At 34.8% G+C, this 18,353-nt stretch overlaps 1 protein-coding gene and 1 pseudogene across 2 annotated transcripts in view; one reads left to right on the top strand and one right to left on the bottom strand.

Moving 5' to 3' along the window:
- Window positions 1-2,099, top strand: part of LOC149535387 (cytochrome c biogenesis protein CCS1, chloroplastic-like) — a 41,268-nt pseudogene extending 39,169 nt beyond the window's left edge. Inside the window, exon 7 of the transcript XR_016357634.1 lies at window positions 1,830-2,099. The product of XR_016357634.1 is annotated as a cytochrome c biogenesis protein CCS1, chloroplastic-like (transcript). The remainder of the gene's footprint in view (window positions 1-1,829) is intronic.
- Window positions 1-18,353, bottom strand: part of RNS2 (ribonuclease 2) — a 112,586-nt gene that overhangs the window by 59,435 nt on the left and 34,798 nt on the right. Inside the window, exons 3-6 of the mRNA XM_089806256.1 lie at window positions 4,522-4,595; window positions 4,335-4,436; window positions 4,130-4,133; window positions 3,829-3,920 (exon numbers count right to left, since the gene is read on the bottom strand). Coding sequence (XP_089662382.1) covers window positions 3,829-3,920; window positions 4,130-4,133; window positions 4,335-4,436; window positions 4,522-4,595 — 272 coding nt within the window. The remainder of the gene's footprint in view (window positions 1-3,828; window positions 3,921-4,129; window positions 4,134-4,334; window positions 4,437-4,521; window positions 4,596-18,353) is intronic.

Genomic DNA, 18,353 nt, shown 5'->3' with positions numbered 1-18,353 from the left:
AAAATAAATTGAATATCATATTGTATAAATCAAAAATAGATCAATTAATATTAGATTTAATATCGTGTTAGATTTAATAAAATGGATCTCAGTATATTAGACTTAATATTAATAAATCAATATTGCCATGAATCTTATAAATGGCATATTGGTCGTATATTACAAATCATTAAATAAATTAGGAGTTACATCTTGGGACGCAACATTCCACATCCCTATAAAAAGGACCAGCCGCAACATGTTTAAGGCAGTAAGAAGGAGAATAAAGGCGTTTAGAGAAAGGACGCAGCCAGACATGTAGGCTCATCACCTCAGTGATGTACAATCTACAAATTGGCAAGCACATCAGCAAGGACAGCACGCTAGTTACCCTGTACTAGCCGTACCATCAGTCATAGTCAGCAGGAGGTACATACAATATTGACTACCATGATCCATATATATATAAAACATCCCCAAAGATGTTAGTTGTTATATGCTATAAATAAATTCAATTAAAAATAAATCTATGCACATAAACATATTAGTAATTTATCCTATGCATGGAAAAATAAGCATTGAAATCAAATAATAATACATTAGTCTATTAGGAGAATTGTAAAACTCGAAGCATGAGGGTAGCACGGTATTAACACCTTGAACCAACCACCATGGCCGAGAATTCTCCGCGTTGCCAGAATATTCTGATGTTGTCATATGTCTTTGGCCTTGGATAGAGGATGTCGTCCAAGAAGAATCTTAAGGGGTGCGCTCCCAGGATGACGGCAAAGTAGCTATGAGCTATGAAGCCCGATTTGGAGACGTCCTTAAGATTGGGATTAACTTAGAGGGTAGAATAAAATAGTTATTTTAATTATTGTTATGATTCTAACGTTTATTCTTGCAGGTATTACTTGTCCTTAACTAACCCTATTAGTGGGGACATTACAAGAAGTGTGAAGTAGAGAGTCCTTGATGATGATTGGTGGTCCACAGTGAGGTAAGAAAAATGTTTTTGCTGATTTAATAATATTATTTCTGATTTTGGCATTTACTGATTTTATTATTTAAGAATTAAGAGTTTTAAACTTTAAGATGTTTCTGACGTGTAACTTTCTTGCACTTGTAGATATATTTGCTCCTTCATTAAGCCTATTGTGTAGGTCATTAAATACGTTTATACTGGCTCTCCTAACCTTGAAGAGATTTATGAGACTTTTGATAGCATGCTTGGGCAGATCAAGCTAACTATTAATAGCATGGACCCTAATTTGGCATTTTATGAGGAGCATCTTAGGGCCATTATGATGTGACAATGGAACATTATAAACACCCTACTTCACGTGGCAGCCTATGCTCTCAATCCCAAATGGTATGCACTAAGACTTGGGAGAATGACTCCATCTGTTGATGAGGAGATGAAGGAGGGCTTCTTTAAGGGCCTTTCAACAATGTACAATGAATATGATGCTACTAAACATCAGAATCAGCGGCTTGCGTTCACCAATCTTCGTGATCCAACCTTTGCTAGACCAGAGGCAAGGACGGATAGAGCTACATTAGCTCAAACTAACCCCATTGCATGGTGCACATGGCATGGTAGGGATGCACCTAAGCTAAGAATACTTATCGTTCGCCTTCTTTCACAAGTTGCCAGTTCCTCTACTGTAGAGAAGAATTGGTTCACATATAGCTTCATCCAATCAGTCAAGGGGAACAATCTTACCTCTAGATGATCGGATAAGTTAGTGGTTGTACACAATGCATTGTGGCTATAGGATCAGCAAAGTATTGAGTATCATCAGACTCCATCCTTATGTTGGGATCTGAAACTAGACGATGCTATGCAGGTGGAAGAGGATGACACACCTCAAGGATTGCTTGGCGTTCCATTGGATGATAAAGACCCTCATCCCAAAGACTCAAAGGTTAACTCTAATTTGGATTTAGAGTCCTACACCTACCATGTGTTGTTTATTGGCAGCCATATATTTGCAGATACATTATTGATTTTGATTATTGTGAGCAGCTGATTATGGGATTGGATTTTTATGTTATTGTTTAATGTTTAGTATTGTAATTGTAGAAATATAATAGTATGCCTATTATTTGCATTTCAATATTTTATGTCATTTCATGCATAAAACTTGGAGCCTTTGGGCATTTTTTGTATATGTACGCCATATTTTAACAACGGAAGTGTTTGAATTTTGTTAATTTTCTTGTATTGAGCTTCTAAAATGGCTATGCTGAATGGTTTGCAATGTTATGATCTCTCTCTCTCTCTCTCTCTCTCTCTCTCTCTCTCTCTCTCTCTCTATATATATATATATATATATATATGTGTGTGTGTGTGTGTGTGTGTGTGTGTGTGTGTGTGTGTGTGTGTGTGTGTATAATTCCCTTTTTTATAATAGCCATCCCATGTGGTCCCCTAAAAATTGGCCCTAAACCGTATCCCCATAATAGAGACACGTCCCTGTCCCTAAAATTCCATGGAACATAGCATTAAAATGTTTATAAACAAAGGTAAAATGCTTCTTTTGTTATTTCAGGCCAAACAAAGGGATAAAAAAACATAGATTTTCCATCTAGCACAGCCTAGCAATATTCGTTTTCTGCTTTAAAATCCTAGAGAAGGGATTCAACTTTAAGGGGCAATCTAGGGTCCAAGGAACACCCCAAGCGCATTGCCAAGGGTGTAGCCCTTATCAGTCCCAAATTAAGGCCTTTGTGGCAATACGGACCTTCAGAGTACATGTCATTTTTCATTATTTTCTCTTTCAACCAATAGTCGATAAATCTTTCTAAACACTAATCAATTCATGCCACTGAAATCCAAATTGTTGAATACAAAAATGACGAAAAAATGGGCTTCATACATGGTTCTTGGTTGTTTCTGAACAGCCAAGTTCTCCCTATCAGACTTATCAAGACTGAATGAATCTTGCCAAAGACCTGCCATGTAACTCGTGCAGTATTCATGAGTTTATGCAGCAGACGCATTTCACAAGTTGCGAACAAGTTACTCATCTGCTGGAAAATTGCATTGCTACTCAACTTTTAAATCATTGATGAAAACCAAGAACCATGGGCAAGTAAAAAACAAGTTTGCAAAATTTGTATTCCATGCTACTTCTCTATTTTGTGAATAACCCCTAATCATCCAAAATGCAACTTTGGGGCATTCGTTTGACCAGCATAATTGAAACTAGTATTGATGATAGGAATATCCTATGGTTCCTCATCGGAGAAGAACTCTATTTCAGAGAAAACTGAAGTGTAAATGCAAATCAAGTATTCCTATGCCATATATAGTGTGTATTAAAAAAAAACGCAAGACAAGAATAAAGACATTGTTCAAAGTTGTCAGTGACTCGAGTTTTCTATAAAATTCAAAAACCTAGGCTTTAAATGAAAAAATGAGGTGTAAATGAAAAACCCAAGGTTTCAAGTCAAAGGAACGGATTTTTTTTAAAACACAGGGAAAAAACTATTGGTTATTGAACAACCTGCAGATTTTCCTGGGTAATGCCCAAACTAACTCCAGGTTGGTAAAGATTCAGCCAGGCAGTTGAAATTGACACAGCCCCAGCCTTGGACCATGATTAACTACATTTTTCCACATAATGCTACTATGGTTCTTATACTAACAAAGAGAAATCCAGAAATAGTGGCACATCACTGGTTTTAAAATTTTCAGCTCTCTAAACTCTGCAGGAAATATCATCCACATGCTGGTAAGATACCAAGTATGAAAATTTTATGCAAAAATATTAATAAGCAAAGAAAGCGGATGGTAGCCTGATGCAAGATATAACTTTCTATAGTTTGCTCTGAAATACTAACCAAGATATTGTACTTCGAATAAATTTGAAGAGTTGTTGAGAAATAACTATATTCATCTTTAATCACAGGGTATGCACACGTTCCATGCTTCTCTGTAATCAACAATAATGAATGGCAGCAAATATTAATACATTCCAGATAATTTTTATAAAAGAGCTTATCATATATCAAAAATGTTAAATGCAATTAGCTAATTGAATGCTCAAATCTGGTGAATGAAAATGTGAAATAGATTCTAAACTCCTATAATGTCCCATGTAACGGTACTCTAAGAAAGTTTGCATGTATGGTAAGTACTCACCCCACTGTCCCAGGAACATTGTAAGGCAGCACGTATATTTTCATATCAAGAGACACAAATGAGGGATCAGAAAGATACAAATAATAAGATACCTATATAATTAATGCATAGCAGATGCTATAGTTGGTGTATTAATATCCTTGATCTTGAAAATATTTGAAAGATCTTTCTAATTGTCCTTCATAGTGGGAAAGCTAGAGCTCACCTCGTGTTCCCAGAGAGATCCTCTACCTCCATGACAATCAGTTGGAGAGCTGCAGCTTAGGGATGGCCAGTACCTTTGAAGTTCTCCAAGTAAACTGAAAATCTACAATAGTCATTAATTAAAAATAATCAGTACATGTATGCTGTGATACTATGCAATCCAATAGTTCTATGCGATACTGTAAAACCTTTTTTTCATTGAATCTTGCTCCACTGCAACATTGAGGCCAAGTTCCATCATTGTAATCAGGCCATAAACCATCTGAGATGAATAAAAGTCAGCTATTAAAAGTACAAATTCTGGCCTGATGAAGACAAATACCAAACTCATATACAAATCCAATTTATTAACTGATTGTGGTGCTAATGGAATAAAAATAAAAGCAAGAAATTATAAAACTTAAGAGACTTGCAGATGAAACACATATGATGGAATCTCTTCAACAATTATTCCGTACGTCATCAACGTGGAAATATATTCTAAATTTGTAAGTGACCATAACCTTGGAGGCTTGGAGAAAGTTCTATATGCAATATATCTACCAACAAGATCATCCTGGAGGTGCATTGCTCAGATAGAGCGAATTTGAAATCTCCACATCCTTTACATTTAATCAGAATATTATAATGTTTCTTTAATTGTCATCTTACTTAGTTTTTAATTTATTAACTAGTTTCTCGTCTTTAGTTCACATCATCTTTGTAAATCTACATAAGGAGCTCATCTCTTTTGTTTAATATAACTACACAACATCGATTTACCATAACATGGTATCAAAGCGAGTTGATGGGATTTCACAAAATTTGGCAAAAAATTCAAGCCTCTTCTAATCTAGAATTTTTAATTTGTTTTTCAATTTTTTAAAATAAAAATCATTAGAAATAATTTACAAACTTTGTGGTTTGTCTTTGAAAATTGTTGCCGGAAATTGCAAGCTTGGTTGAGGGTTTTAATCACCCGATTTCTTAGTTTGAGCAAAAGTCTCTACTTTTCAAAGGTTGCATGTATTTGTGTGTGAGTTGCATATTCTTGCACGTTGCTTGCATGTACATTTTGATACTTGCATGTGCGATTTTACCATGCAAGGTCTCGTGTTTTGTCACATAAAGATTTTTCTGATGGGTTTTCATTAATTTTTCCCTCATAAAAATTTTGATTCTGTAATTCGCAAAGTTGTGTGGGATTCCTTTGTGGGTTTATAATTTTTTCCTCATCAATTATTTGGTGGGTAAATAATTTTTCCTAGAGAATTATATATTGTCTTTTATCGTTTTTTCCTCAAAAATGAAGCTTCTTATTCTCTATTATTTGTCTCAGATTCTACTGTTTGGTTTTGATCGATTTTTCACCTAAAAAACCGTGTCTTCTTTTTCTCCTAAAAAATTGTGTTTGTTTGCAGTCTATTTTGGGGCATCATGCTCATCTGCAAAGGGAGAGTTTGTCAATTTTTCGTGTTAGTTGTTCTCTATGTTTGTCTCTGTCTCTAGGGAAGAGAAGCTCCATTATCCAACATCAAGTTGGATGTTTTGTAATGATTTCTAGTCAAATATTATGTTGATTCTTGGAGGGTTAGTGGCAGCAGAGTCAGTAGCAAAAATCTGGTTGCTTTTGTTATAGAATGTTCAAATGAGAACATAATAGTTATTAAAGAGGAAACATATGGAAAGAAAGTGAGGGGTCCACATGAAAGACAAATGGAAAAACAATTCCATTGTGGAAAGGGATATCTTATGCAACAATTTGGTGTCCAAAATGGCAGTGACATGAAAAAATAGCTATAATTCTACAAATTTGAAATAATGTGGTCTCATAGTAGTAAGTTGATAAATTAATGCTCCCAAGATTACCTTCACATTTTCTGTGATAATTTTTATCAATGTCTTCGTCTCCTCAATTTATGAAATAATCCAACCATTCTATACAAAGCAAAATTATCTTATCGTGTACTTTCTCTCATTTATCTTCTTGCAATTCAGAAGGAAGCTCCAGAACATTCTATGTCTGTGACATGAGTGAAAACCCACTTTGAAAATATGTATATGACTAAGACAACTATCAGTGAGGAATTTCAAACTCCCACGTATGGTTGCAGTGCAACCCCAACTGCACTTTCCTTGGCTCATTTACCAGTAAGGCATTCATCATGTGTTTCTTAGCAGCCAGGTAGTGACCAAACTGTCAAAACCTCGGTGGGAAGGATGACCTAGAGCCAAGAAAATAGATAGAAGTACATAAACAGGGTTAGTGAAATCAAGACAAGTACAGAGGTGTTATAAAACTGGGTTGAGATGACAAGGAGAAATGAATAAACTGCTGTTGACAACTGGAGAAAGATTTCCAATGTCCCTGGAAGAATGAAGTCTATGATGGGATTTTTGGGATTATCATATAAAGGTTGTTCAATAGCATGGTCACCCACAGCTTGTTAACCACAAATTGATTTGCAAAAAGCCTAGCTTTCACCTTCCTATGAGGGCTAACAGTGAGCAAAGAAGAAGCACTCATATAAGAATAATTACCGCTGATTAAATTGTTCTATTTTAAATCGTGATAGAATTACAATTGAAAGATGATCATGTCATCCTCAACAACAATTGGCTTTCCTTTGCCAACCATGCCAACTTGTGAGCTTAAAGATTCTGATGAAGTCAACATCAACATCTTGTTTTGTCATTTCATTTGGTGAAGTTATAAAAGTATAAATTTATATATTCCATCCTCGAAGAATACACAGAGGTGGAACTTTGTCGAAGGTGGTTGCAATGACCCTTGTAGACATGCATTAAAAAGGTATAAGTATAAACAAAACACGTCAATTGCTTGGCAAAATGCCTCAAAGAGCTATCATCTCATAAGCTATTGTTGTAGGCTACGCAGAAATGTATACAAAAAATGGAAGCAGAGATGCAGGACATACTGTTTGATTTTATGCCTCAACTTGTCATTTGATGGAGTAAAATGATTGCATCATTTTTGTCAGATGTTGTAGTTACAAGTGTTTGGTTAGATAAACATGTGAAATATGAAATCATAGACAATGCACTTGATTTATTAAACATAATATCTCTGAATGATGTCAGCTCATGGGATGTGATGAGCACAGGCATATTAAGGAGGAAATGAAATTGAGATACCTAGCTCTACAATTGAATGCAACTGAGTTTTCATCTCCTCAAGCTTGTTGTGCCTTGTTGTCCTCAAATTTATATTCCCACAATTAAGACAACCCATGCAAAAATGGAGCCAAAATCATTGTTTTCTCTCTAATATAGGCCTTTTGAGATCAAATTTTGAAGGCAATGGATTACACCGTGCCTTGGTCTTAGCTTTTCATCCTTTTGGTGTGATTTTTCGAGATTTTTGTCGAGTTCTTCTTGGTTTTCTTTGCAATTTCACGTTCTATTTTCCTGGTTGCAAGTACTCGATTTTTGAAAATCTTGGGTATTTTGATTGATTTTTCTAGTTTGATTTTATTGTTTTCGTTTTCTCTTGTGTCCTAGATCTTTTGTTATCTCTGAATGATGTCAGCTCATGGGATGTGATGAGCACAGGCATATTAAGGAGGAAATGAAATTGAGATACCTAGCTCTACAATTGAATGCAACTGAGTTTTCATCTCCTCAAGCTTCTTGTGCCTTGTTGTCCTCAAATTTATATTCCCACAACTAAGACAACCCATGCAAAAATGGAGCCAAAATCATTGTTTTCTCTCTAATATAGGCCTTTTGAGATCAAATTTTGAAGGCAATGGATTACACCGTGCCTTGGTCTTAGCTTTTCATCCTTTTGGTGTGATTTTTCGAGATTTTTGTCGAGTTCTTCTTGGTTTTCTTTGCAATTTCACGTTCTATTTTCCTGGTTGCAAGTACTCGATTTTTGAAAATCTTGGTATTTTGATTGATTTTTCTAGTTTGATTTTATTGTTTTCGTTTTCTCTTGTGTCCTAGATCTTTTGTCTTTTCAACTTCGATGCTTCTTGAGCCATTGCAGGTTTAAACTTTAAAGTTTAAGCATATGCTTTATTTCAAGAGAAAATGAAGAATATATTACTTGCAATCTGGGTTTAAATCCCGACTGCAACTAATATTCTTTAAATTTTATAAAAGCATGAGCTTGTAGTGTTAATTTTTAAGTCCAACTTAATCAGATGGACTTAACTTTTGATCCAATCACACGTTAATTTTAATCAGATATTAAAATCCCTATAGCAAGTTATATTTAAAAGTCTCATGTTTTTTATACTTGCAGTCGGGATTTTAAAACCCAATTGCAAGTAAAGTATTATTTTTAAACATTTGCAATGAAGGATTTAAAACCCAACATTAGCATCCAATGCATCAAAGATTCAAAACATCATCTGTTCTGCTTTTAAGATACTCGTAGTTGATGGCTAAAAGCCCAATGTTGGTTTTACAAACTCAAAAACAAATGTTTTAAAAGAACTCTAAATGATTTTGACTTGTAAGAGTTGAAAAAGGCCCAGTTCTCCTATAGTTGGCATTTTTAATCCATAATTATTACAAGTGTTTTACTTGCAAAGAAGTCCCTGAAACACCATTAAGAGCTCATTATCACCATTTTTTGATGAAGGAAAGATTTTATAATTTTAAAAACACTTGTAATCAGATTTTGAAAAGCTAATACAAGTATAATAGCTTTCTTTTTATTTTTGTCTTCCCTTGCAACTGATTCAACAAAACCTGACTATAGGCTTCATTTGTTAAGGAATTTAATTGCATTCACAACTTTAAATCCAGATTGGATGGGAATGATGCACATTTGAGGCATCAAATAAACTTACAAGCCATTTTGAAAAGCTCGAATGCTAATTACGGCACCATTTGTGCCCTCAAATCTGCATCCTCTTCCAGAACTGTGAGATGCCATTGAGTGGAGCAGTGTTCTATTTGACTTGGAACTCTGCAAATACCTATCAAGGATCACGTTTTGAAGAATTTCTTTCCAGAGTGCAAGTCATTTTCTTCCAACAGGATTGCACTTCATGTTTTTGGTGTTTCTCTGCAGTTTTTTGGTTTTTAAATCAGTTATATATTTGTCCTTTAGTCGTTTTTCTTCCTGCAAATCATTTTTATATGTTTACAGATTCTGTTTATATATCTTTTGTAATACATACCTGTGCCTTGGTTTTTCTTGGCACCATTTTTATTCTGCATTTTGTTGCAATTGTTTTTGATGAAGTCTCAATGGTTATTTATTCTTCTCTTCATGAATGCCTATGTTTAGGAAAAATGATCTTCTCCAGAGTGCTATGTATGAATGACTCTATTTGCATCTATTTTTATAAGGAATATATGACAGCAATCATAAAATTTATAAGTGCATATCCAAGATTTCCACTGAATATTCTTCTCATATATTCGCAAGAGCCAAAGGACCTTCCCAAAATTTGATTCTCAAAAGCAGTTCTTCCGACTTGCAATCAGGATTCTACATCCCGACTACAAGTTTATTTCCCAAGAGAAGTTTAAGTCATTTCCCTACGTTAAGCAAAAAATGAAAGTTTTTTCCCACTTGCAAGAAAAAGTACTTCCTAAAAGCACTTGTAATTGGGTTTCCAAATTCCGGTTACAAGAAAAAGTTGCCTTCCACAATATATATACATATATATGCATTTGCAATTTGAACTTCCTATTTCTAAGGTCAATTGCATATATTTGAGCTGCCTGCAGTGCCTATCCAAAATCACGAAATTCCTGATAGGCCTCATTTCGCTAGTAGATTTCAAGGTTGAAGCTTGGCACGAGGAAGAGCTCCATGATAAGGCCATACAAAGGGACAAATGGTGGACTGATTGAGACCGTAGAACACTTTCAAGATAGAGATAGAAAAAAAAACATTGAAAGGATGCTTTTCAAATCAAGGCCACTATGATGAAAAATGATCCAAAATGTAAGTTCTTGTTCTAGATCGAGATCTTTCCACCAAACCTGAGCACATCAATCATGGAGCATCTTGTGGCAGCAAAAAAATGACAAAAAGTTGATGTAAATAGGTGTTGTGTCTTGTCAAGCACTCAATATTTTTTTCATTATGTATTTGTAATTTCATTTTGACAGATTACATGTAATGTAAAAACAAGATGTAGTAACATGTGATGGTATTGTTAAATCTAAAGCACAAAAATTCATGAAGATAACCAGCAATAAAAGAGACAAAACTGAAACGAAGAACACTAGAAATATCCTAGGAAAACCCTTCAATAATGAAGGGAAAAATCCAGCCACACAACACAAAAATATCTTTATTGATAATGAAATGTTCAAGTGTACAATATCCTTTGTTTGATGCAATTATATAACAATAGGAGAGACTCTTCACATATAACCAAAGGTCTCTTGAGATTCTCATAACTCCTATAATTAATTACGACTCTTCGAATATTCATGCCTCAATGCATGTGAATGACACGTCATTTAGATTTAATATCACAAATTAACCTTGAATGTCCTTTTCAGCTGAAGATGACAATAACGGTAATAACGTCCAGATTTCGAGAGACAAAGATCTCTATTGCAGCTACAAAATTTAACACTCCCTCTTAGAAAAAGAGAGATCTTTAGTTAAATAGTCACACAAAGCTACAACCAAAAAATCTCAAATGATAAATTCTAATCATATGAATTCAAAACATAATTCATGGAGTTACTCAACATGAAAACCTGTAACAATGAGTCATATTCATAGAATCACTCAACATGAAAACCTATAATAATTACTCATATTCATGGAATCACTCAACATGAAAACCTATAACAATTAATCATATTCATCGAATCACTCAACATGAAAACCTATAACAATTAATCATATTCATGGAATCACTCAACATGAAAAGATTTGTAAGACTCACAGCGAAGCCTTTATTCACAGACTCTCTCAATGTAAATTGTCATGGAATCTCTCAACATGATGTTCACTATCAAATAGTGAAAGAGTTATCATAGCTGATCTTATAATCTCATTTATTCACACGACAATAACAACTAAGACTTGATTCCATTTAAGTCTCAAATTTTATAAATACCAAAAGCATCACAAGCATCTATGAGAGTGATGGGGATTCCATAAGTACTCCATCTTAATTATGAAGCCTCCGTCTGAAGCTAAAACATCTCCCTCTTAATCATTGCTTTTCTCTTGCAATGAAAGTATATATTAATGACAATTCTAATAAAAATCAATATTAGAATATTCACTATTCCTAGTGAAAGGACAGCTCAAAAATAAATTGCAAGAAAACACCATGCATATTATCAAGAGATATTTATCTTCTTGAATAAATTTCTTCAAAAAATTCCATAATAATCCCAAATGAATAATCTGAGTGATTCTTCTTTCATCTAGGGTAGTCCTCTTATTGCCAAAAATGGATTCCTCAAGTATCCATCCTAGAATAGCTCGACCTAATATTTGCAAATGTCGCTGAAAAAATCAAAATCAGATATCACAAAATTTAGATAAAAGAGATTTTCACAAAATACTCATAAACTACTCAATATTGATCATTTTATCAAAATCTAAAGACTAAGCAAAAATCACAAAAGAACATGCAAGTAAAAAAAAACTTCCCTGTGAATATGTCTGTGAATAAACATTCTCAAAACAAAATCCTATTGCATCCATCTTCCTTATTTCCAAAGATATCATGCAAGCTTCAGTTTGACTATAAGAAGCTAACAGCCAAACAACTGTCAGAGAAGGCAGATTGTGATTCCAATATGAGCAGTTGCATACAGATATACTCAACGTATGTATTGCAAACCACTTTGTGCACCAAGAAATGCAACTTCCCTCTGAAACTAATAATCTCCCATTTTCTCCAAAATTGAGGTAAATGCACCAAACAGAGGATTCTCCTTGAGGCACTGGAATGAGATCTTCTCAGAAACTTGATGGTATAGTTGTCCCGTCTTGAATCCTTGAGACAATTATTGATGAACATAGCCACATTGTATACTGCAACGCTCCATATCACAAAGTGATAAGCCAAGCACATGCCTATTTTCGTCCTGATAAGCCTGCCATCAAAGAATGGCACCGCAGAAGCCCTCATTGCAGAATCATAAATCAAGTGGACTATTTTACCATCCATGTGTAATTTTAACCCGAGACCTTGTGGTGCCAATTATGGATGAAGCACACAAAGAGGGTGCAATCGAATTGCATGTGATGAGGGCAGAAGCCATTTCTTAGTGACCAAATAAGAGTTCTTAGTGACCAAATAAGAGCCTCAGAACACAAATCAGCTGCTATGTACAACGAAATTGATCGCAAAAAGAATACCCAGATGAAAAATAAAAATGTTTCTTATCAAAATATCAATTTGCGTTGCGATGATGGGAAAGTCATAGACTAGAGATAAATGACCCGTAAAGTAGATACTCTAGTCGCACTTGACATCTAAATTCACCACTTATGTTTGAGCTCAACATACAACGAGATATTTGATAATTCACATAGTTACAAGCAAACAAGAGATGAATCTAACATGATGGAACCAGTCCTAATAAGGCAACGATATAAGAAAAAAAAATGTACCATATCAAAACAAAAAAAACAATAAAGTTGAACAACCAATTGATGCCACATCAATCATACACATCAGAATCCGAGTGCAGTCCAAATATGCCCGATAAGAATGATGCAAAAGAGTTGAACCAAAAGAAATATATATCGACTATATTGGTTGACAAGACAAAGAAGAAGTGAAGTGCTTGATGGAGACGGACGATGAATCGATGCAAACATTATGGAGCGAAACTAATGTCGATTGCTCTTCATCTCTGACATGTACAAACAAAAATGTCTCTAACCTAGATAATTCATAGTGTAATTGTTACACAGTGATGACTTTGGCTATTTAGACCGAAGGTGCGACCCTTCAGTATTAAAGAGAACGAATATAGCGCATTCAACATGCAGACTCTTAACTGACCCAATGAAGAGGCACTAATAAAACTTATACAAATTAAGCTAAAAGAATTCAAAATAGAAAGAACTGACGTGACACAAATCATCACGAAAAACATTTAAATAAATGATGCTTGATGGAAACAAGAAACACAATACGGGTAAACACTAGAATGAAATTTTGAGCACGCAGGGTCCCGTGAAAAAGAACAAGGTGGAAAGCGAAAAAATAGAACTTCGAGCCATAAAAAAAATACATAGATTCCAAAGGGAGATCTGAATAAGGAAACCACCGACAGCTATCAAAAATTATCAAAGACTCAGAATGATAATTTCATATTCACTAACACAATCCAATAAAACACATGATCCTGCAACTTCAAATCCAGATTTAATAAGCTAAATTACGAATACAAAATATACGTTTTCACATAATTATGCAATCATGATCAAGGTAAACATTCAAAAGAAGCAGTCACCATGCACACAAAAAATTGATGGCATGGATTTTGCAGAAGCACCTTGGCTATCATTACTGCCACTTGATAGCCTCATCAATTGATAGTGGCACATGTCTCACAGGTTTGACCTGTTAGCTTATGTTGTCATTCATTCAAAACACAATGCAAGAACCCATAAAACTTTGAATCTGGCCAATGAAGATCTGAAGACACAATAAAGAAAAGAACATTAACCTTTATAAGTTGATATCTAAGCTAGCTCTAATAACATGTTAAATCTAGAGCACAGAAATTCGTGAAGATGACCAAGAATAAAAGAGACAAAACTAGAACAAAAAACACCAAAAATATCTTGGGAAAACCCTTCGGTAATGAAGGGAAAAACCCAGCCACACAACACAAAAATATCTTTATTGATAATGAAATGTTCAAGTGTACAATATCCTTTGCTTGATGTGATTATATAACAATAAGAGAGACTCTTCACATTATAATCGAAGGTCTCTTGAGATTCTCATAACTCCTATAATTAATTACGACTCTTTGAATATTCATGCTTCAATGCATGTAAATGACACATGTCATTTACATTTAATATTAGAAATTAACCTTAAGTGTCCTTTTCAGCTAAAGATGATGTTGGTGTTTTTTTTATATAAAACTATTAAGTAACAAGATACTCAACATTAAGATAATGAATGCACAAACAATCTAAGGATCAGCTACTTCCTATAGACAATTGAAAGAGTTTCTTATCTAGACCCAACTGCAACAAAATCTGGACAGATTTCCTACTCTTTAGGCTCAGCAGAACCAAGGTGGGTATACCTGAGGGATGGTTCAAATGGATGCTACTATATGAGAATCCTTTTTAGTTTCATTCTGATTCTCATCTCCTATCTCTGACATATACATAATTCGTTCATTTCATGACATTTCAAAAATGGGGGACATTTCCTTATAAGCAGATTTGGTCACAAATCTCCTTAGGTTCACAAATATTTCTGGCAATAGTAGCTAACTAAGACTCAGAGATCAGATGCAAATGAGTGCTGACCAGCATTAATAATCTTCAACAGTAAAATAAAATGGATTTTGAAATTAAGTTTGATGGTTCTTCATGATCTTTCTTTCTACAAACCAAAATAATTAGATCAGTGCCTAATCTATTGGGATCCAGTGTCTATTCAATTCCTAGATCTTACCGATTGCTTTACAATCAATATTATCAGCAATTCTGATTGAAACTCATTCTTACAGACATCCCTTCTATTATCATGGTAATCCTGTCAATTTCACTAAAGCATTTACTTAATTCTTTGAATTAAAAGCAATAGCAAATTCACATACAATCTCACTTAATTTTATTCAATTGAATAAGACTTGCTCATACAATTTCAGAGCAACCAAATAACACAAATGGAGACAAGATTCAGCCAGAAAAATTATGGTGACAGTTCATCTTTGCATTGATTTCATTTGGAAAGTTTGCATACAATTGAATAAAACTTAGAATAACTCTAGACCAAGCATTTTGATCCTGTCACACTAATGCAATTCTCATAAATTTACAGAGAAAAATATCATAACGTATGTGTTTTAAAAATGGACCGAACAGACCTAGTTAAGACTTAAAAAGATAGTCATTCGGACCCTTTCTCTAGCCCTGGAATCTCACTTATATACTATGAGATGAAACAAGCTTCAAGCTAAGAGAGAATGACAGTTATCCCTTAAGACAAAAAATATTTACATTCTGCTGTCAAAAAGACAAAATTTTGTGTAACAAAAAACTTATACATCATAGTATTCTTTTGGTAGGTCTCATTTCTGTTACACCTCCAATTGGTACTGATTCCATGATTGGCTCCTATGTTATTCTGATTCCTCAGAATATGTAGCTATCAAACTGGCTAATGTTGTGTCCTGTTCTAATATTTGCAGATCAACCTCAACTCTGAGATTTCTGCTGGTTTCATCATGAACTAATAAAACTACCTTTATTGTATTGTCTTCCTCTACCATGTCATCATTTTGGGCCTCTAAACCTACAACTGAAATTGGTTGCTCGCTTTTATCCTCTTCTTTGCTTTGATCTTGTGTGAGTGTATCAATGATCTATACTTCATCTTCATGTATCTCATCATCATCACTTTCAGCTTCTCTCCACTGCTTATCAAAAGCCATATCTACCATCCACTTGTCAAAAAGTGTGTCATCTGGCCAATTAAACTATAGGATATCGTTTGCTTTCTAATCACATATTCAGCCTCTTTACCAATGTTAACAAAATCTTGTTTTAAAGAATCAAAGAATAATTGGACTTTCACCATTTCTTCTATAGTGGTTGCCCACCATGCATGTCCTTTTTCATTTATGACTCTATTCATTCTCAAACAAAATAGGTCATCTAATTCCTTGGCTCACTCACCTTTACTTTTCAATTTATTCTTTCTATCCAAAGCACATGGGAATAAGTCAAATTTTACACTTTTGTACTTATCCAAGTAACTTACAATTCTTCTTTGTAACCCAACTCTTTTGTCATCAAACTCTGACAAATCGCTAGCAACATCATAAGTTTTTTCAATCTGGTCATGTGAAGACCTTATGACAGAATAACATAAAAATGTAATTTCTTTTCTCCTCTTATCCCACTTATTGACAATGGGTTTCAAAGTCTCTTCACTTGCTTTTATCTCTTCCCAAATGTTTATTACCCTGGTTAACTGATCATAGAATATTGGCCATTCAATTTTATCAACTAGATATATAAGAGCTTTCCTCAATTTGTCTTCATACTGCACATTTAACTCTACATGCAGTGCCCATAGTTTGCTCCTCTTCTTCAAAATCTTCAGTTGTATAGTATTGTGGCCTTTGTGGAGTATCTAGCATTTCAATAAGAGGAGTGGATTTAGAAGGCTCCACTACTGGGCGAGGGTATGTAACCCTTGGCCTGGAAGACCGTCCCATCACTTTATTTTCAAGTTCAATCCTTTTCTGAACTTCTTTATTATAGGCCTCCAAAACTATCTCATATTTGGCCTGTAACTCCAGCTTTTCATGCTCATCTCGTTCTGCACTGGCCAAAGCTAAATGAGACGTTCCAACATTCAAATGTGCAGCCTCCACATGGGTAGTATCTGCCACTCTTTTTACAATGATACTTCCCATTAAACCAGTGTCATCTGGCTGTGATGAAATAGCCCAAGATCCTTTCCTCAATGACCAAATAACTAAGGCAGCCTGGTTTTCACTAAAGGTGGCACCTTTTATTTTTTTCTTATTTTGATCATGTAAATTTAGTTTATTTGAAACAGAGTTAAAAACTAGGGCATCTGCTATATCCCAATAGGGTAGCAATAGAATATTTGATGCTTTCACCATTTGTCTCCCCTCTTCAGGGGTTATATTTTGGAATTCTTGCATCATTTCATCTTTCACTTGATTCCGCATGGCTAACTCCTCCATTTCTAGGTGCTCAGTCCTCAACTTATTGCACCTTTCCTCATATTTTCCCATAGTTGCTCTCCATGTAAATTGGTAGAAGGCTCTTGTTCTAACAAAACTGTCATCAGACAAAAATTCATGGCTGGCTTGTTCTATTACAGGGTCCAATTCCCTTCCTCTATAATCTGCCACTGTCAAATCAAGGCTTGGCATAGGAGGTTCTTGAGGGTTTCCCTCATCCAACTCTGCCTGGATTATAGTAACTCCCCCTTGGGACCCTAGCTATTCAACTTGCTCCCCAGTGAGCTGCTCCTCTCCAATCTGCAAAGGGGATTGGGTAGGTGAATACTCCTCTATGTGAGGACTTTGTTCTTTCATTATTCTTTGCCTCTTAGGAGAAGGTTCATCAGGTCTTTCTTCCAAGACAACACTAGTGGACGCCATTATTTGTTTGCCTTTATCCACAGTGGTCTTCTTATTCTGTATCACATTATAACCTAACCTTTTTTGGATAATCAATTGTCCTGTTCCCATATTGGGAGTAAATGCCAATCTCTTCATAACCTCTTTGGCCTTGTCTGGATATGCATTAATAAGAAATTGTTTTTTCTCATTCATGGCTTCCATTGTCTCAGGAAAAGTAATCATGAGTTTATTGATTCTATCTACCTCTGTTTTTGCATTACCAAGAGGCTTATAATTCTTGTCAAAACAATGAATAAATTCCAAAACCCTTGAGAAAACCCTCCACTTTTCTTTCTTGGTCTCTTGCTCCTGCAAGGAGAACTCATTTCTAATTACATCCTCAGGGTAATATGGTTCATGATCTATGGCACCAAATTTAACCCTTATTCTAAAAAGTTGGTTATAAAAACCCTTTGCATCACAAAAACGGGCATGAGACACTACCATCTTATACTGATCTAAAATTTTGTATAAAAATAACCAGCCTCCTTTTGTAATAACAAAATGATGGGCTACAGTACAAGTGGGAAAAATTGAGCCTCTGTTTCTTTTCACCAGATAGGTTTCTTCCAATCCTCCCAGTTGCCACAACACCTCAGCAATTCCTATTTTCAGCAGCACTTGGTAAAGCAAAACATGAGGAGTCCCTAGAAAACCATAAACTCTAATAACAGTAGAAACAGAATATGGTATAATGTCTCCCTAGTTA

This window comes from Cupressus sempervirens, chromosome 10 (assembly GCF_028749045.1).
Source record: "Cupressus sempervirens isolate cs-2001-9-10 chromosome 10, ASM2874904v1, whole genome shotgun sequence".
NCBI lineage: Eukaryota > Viridiplantae > Streptophyta > Pinopsida > Cupressales > Cupressaceae > Cupressus > Cupressus sempervirens.
Note: the sequence above shows the minus strand (reverse complement) of the source record. Positions and strands in the feature narration are given on the sequence as shown.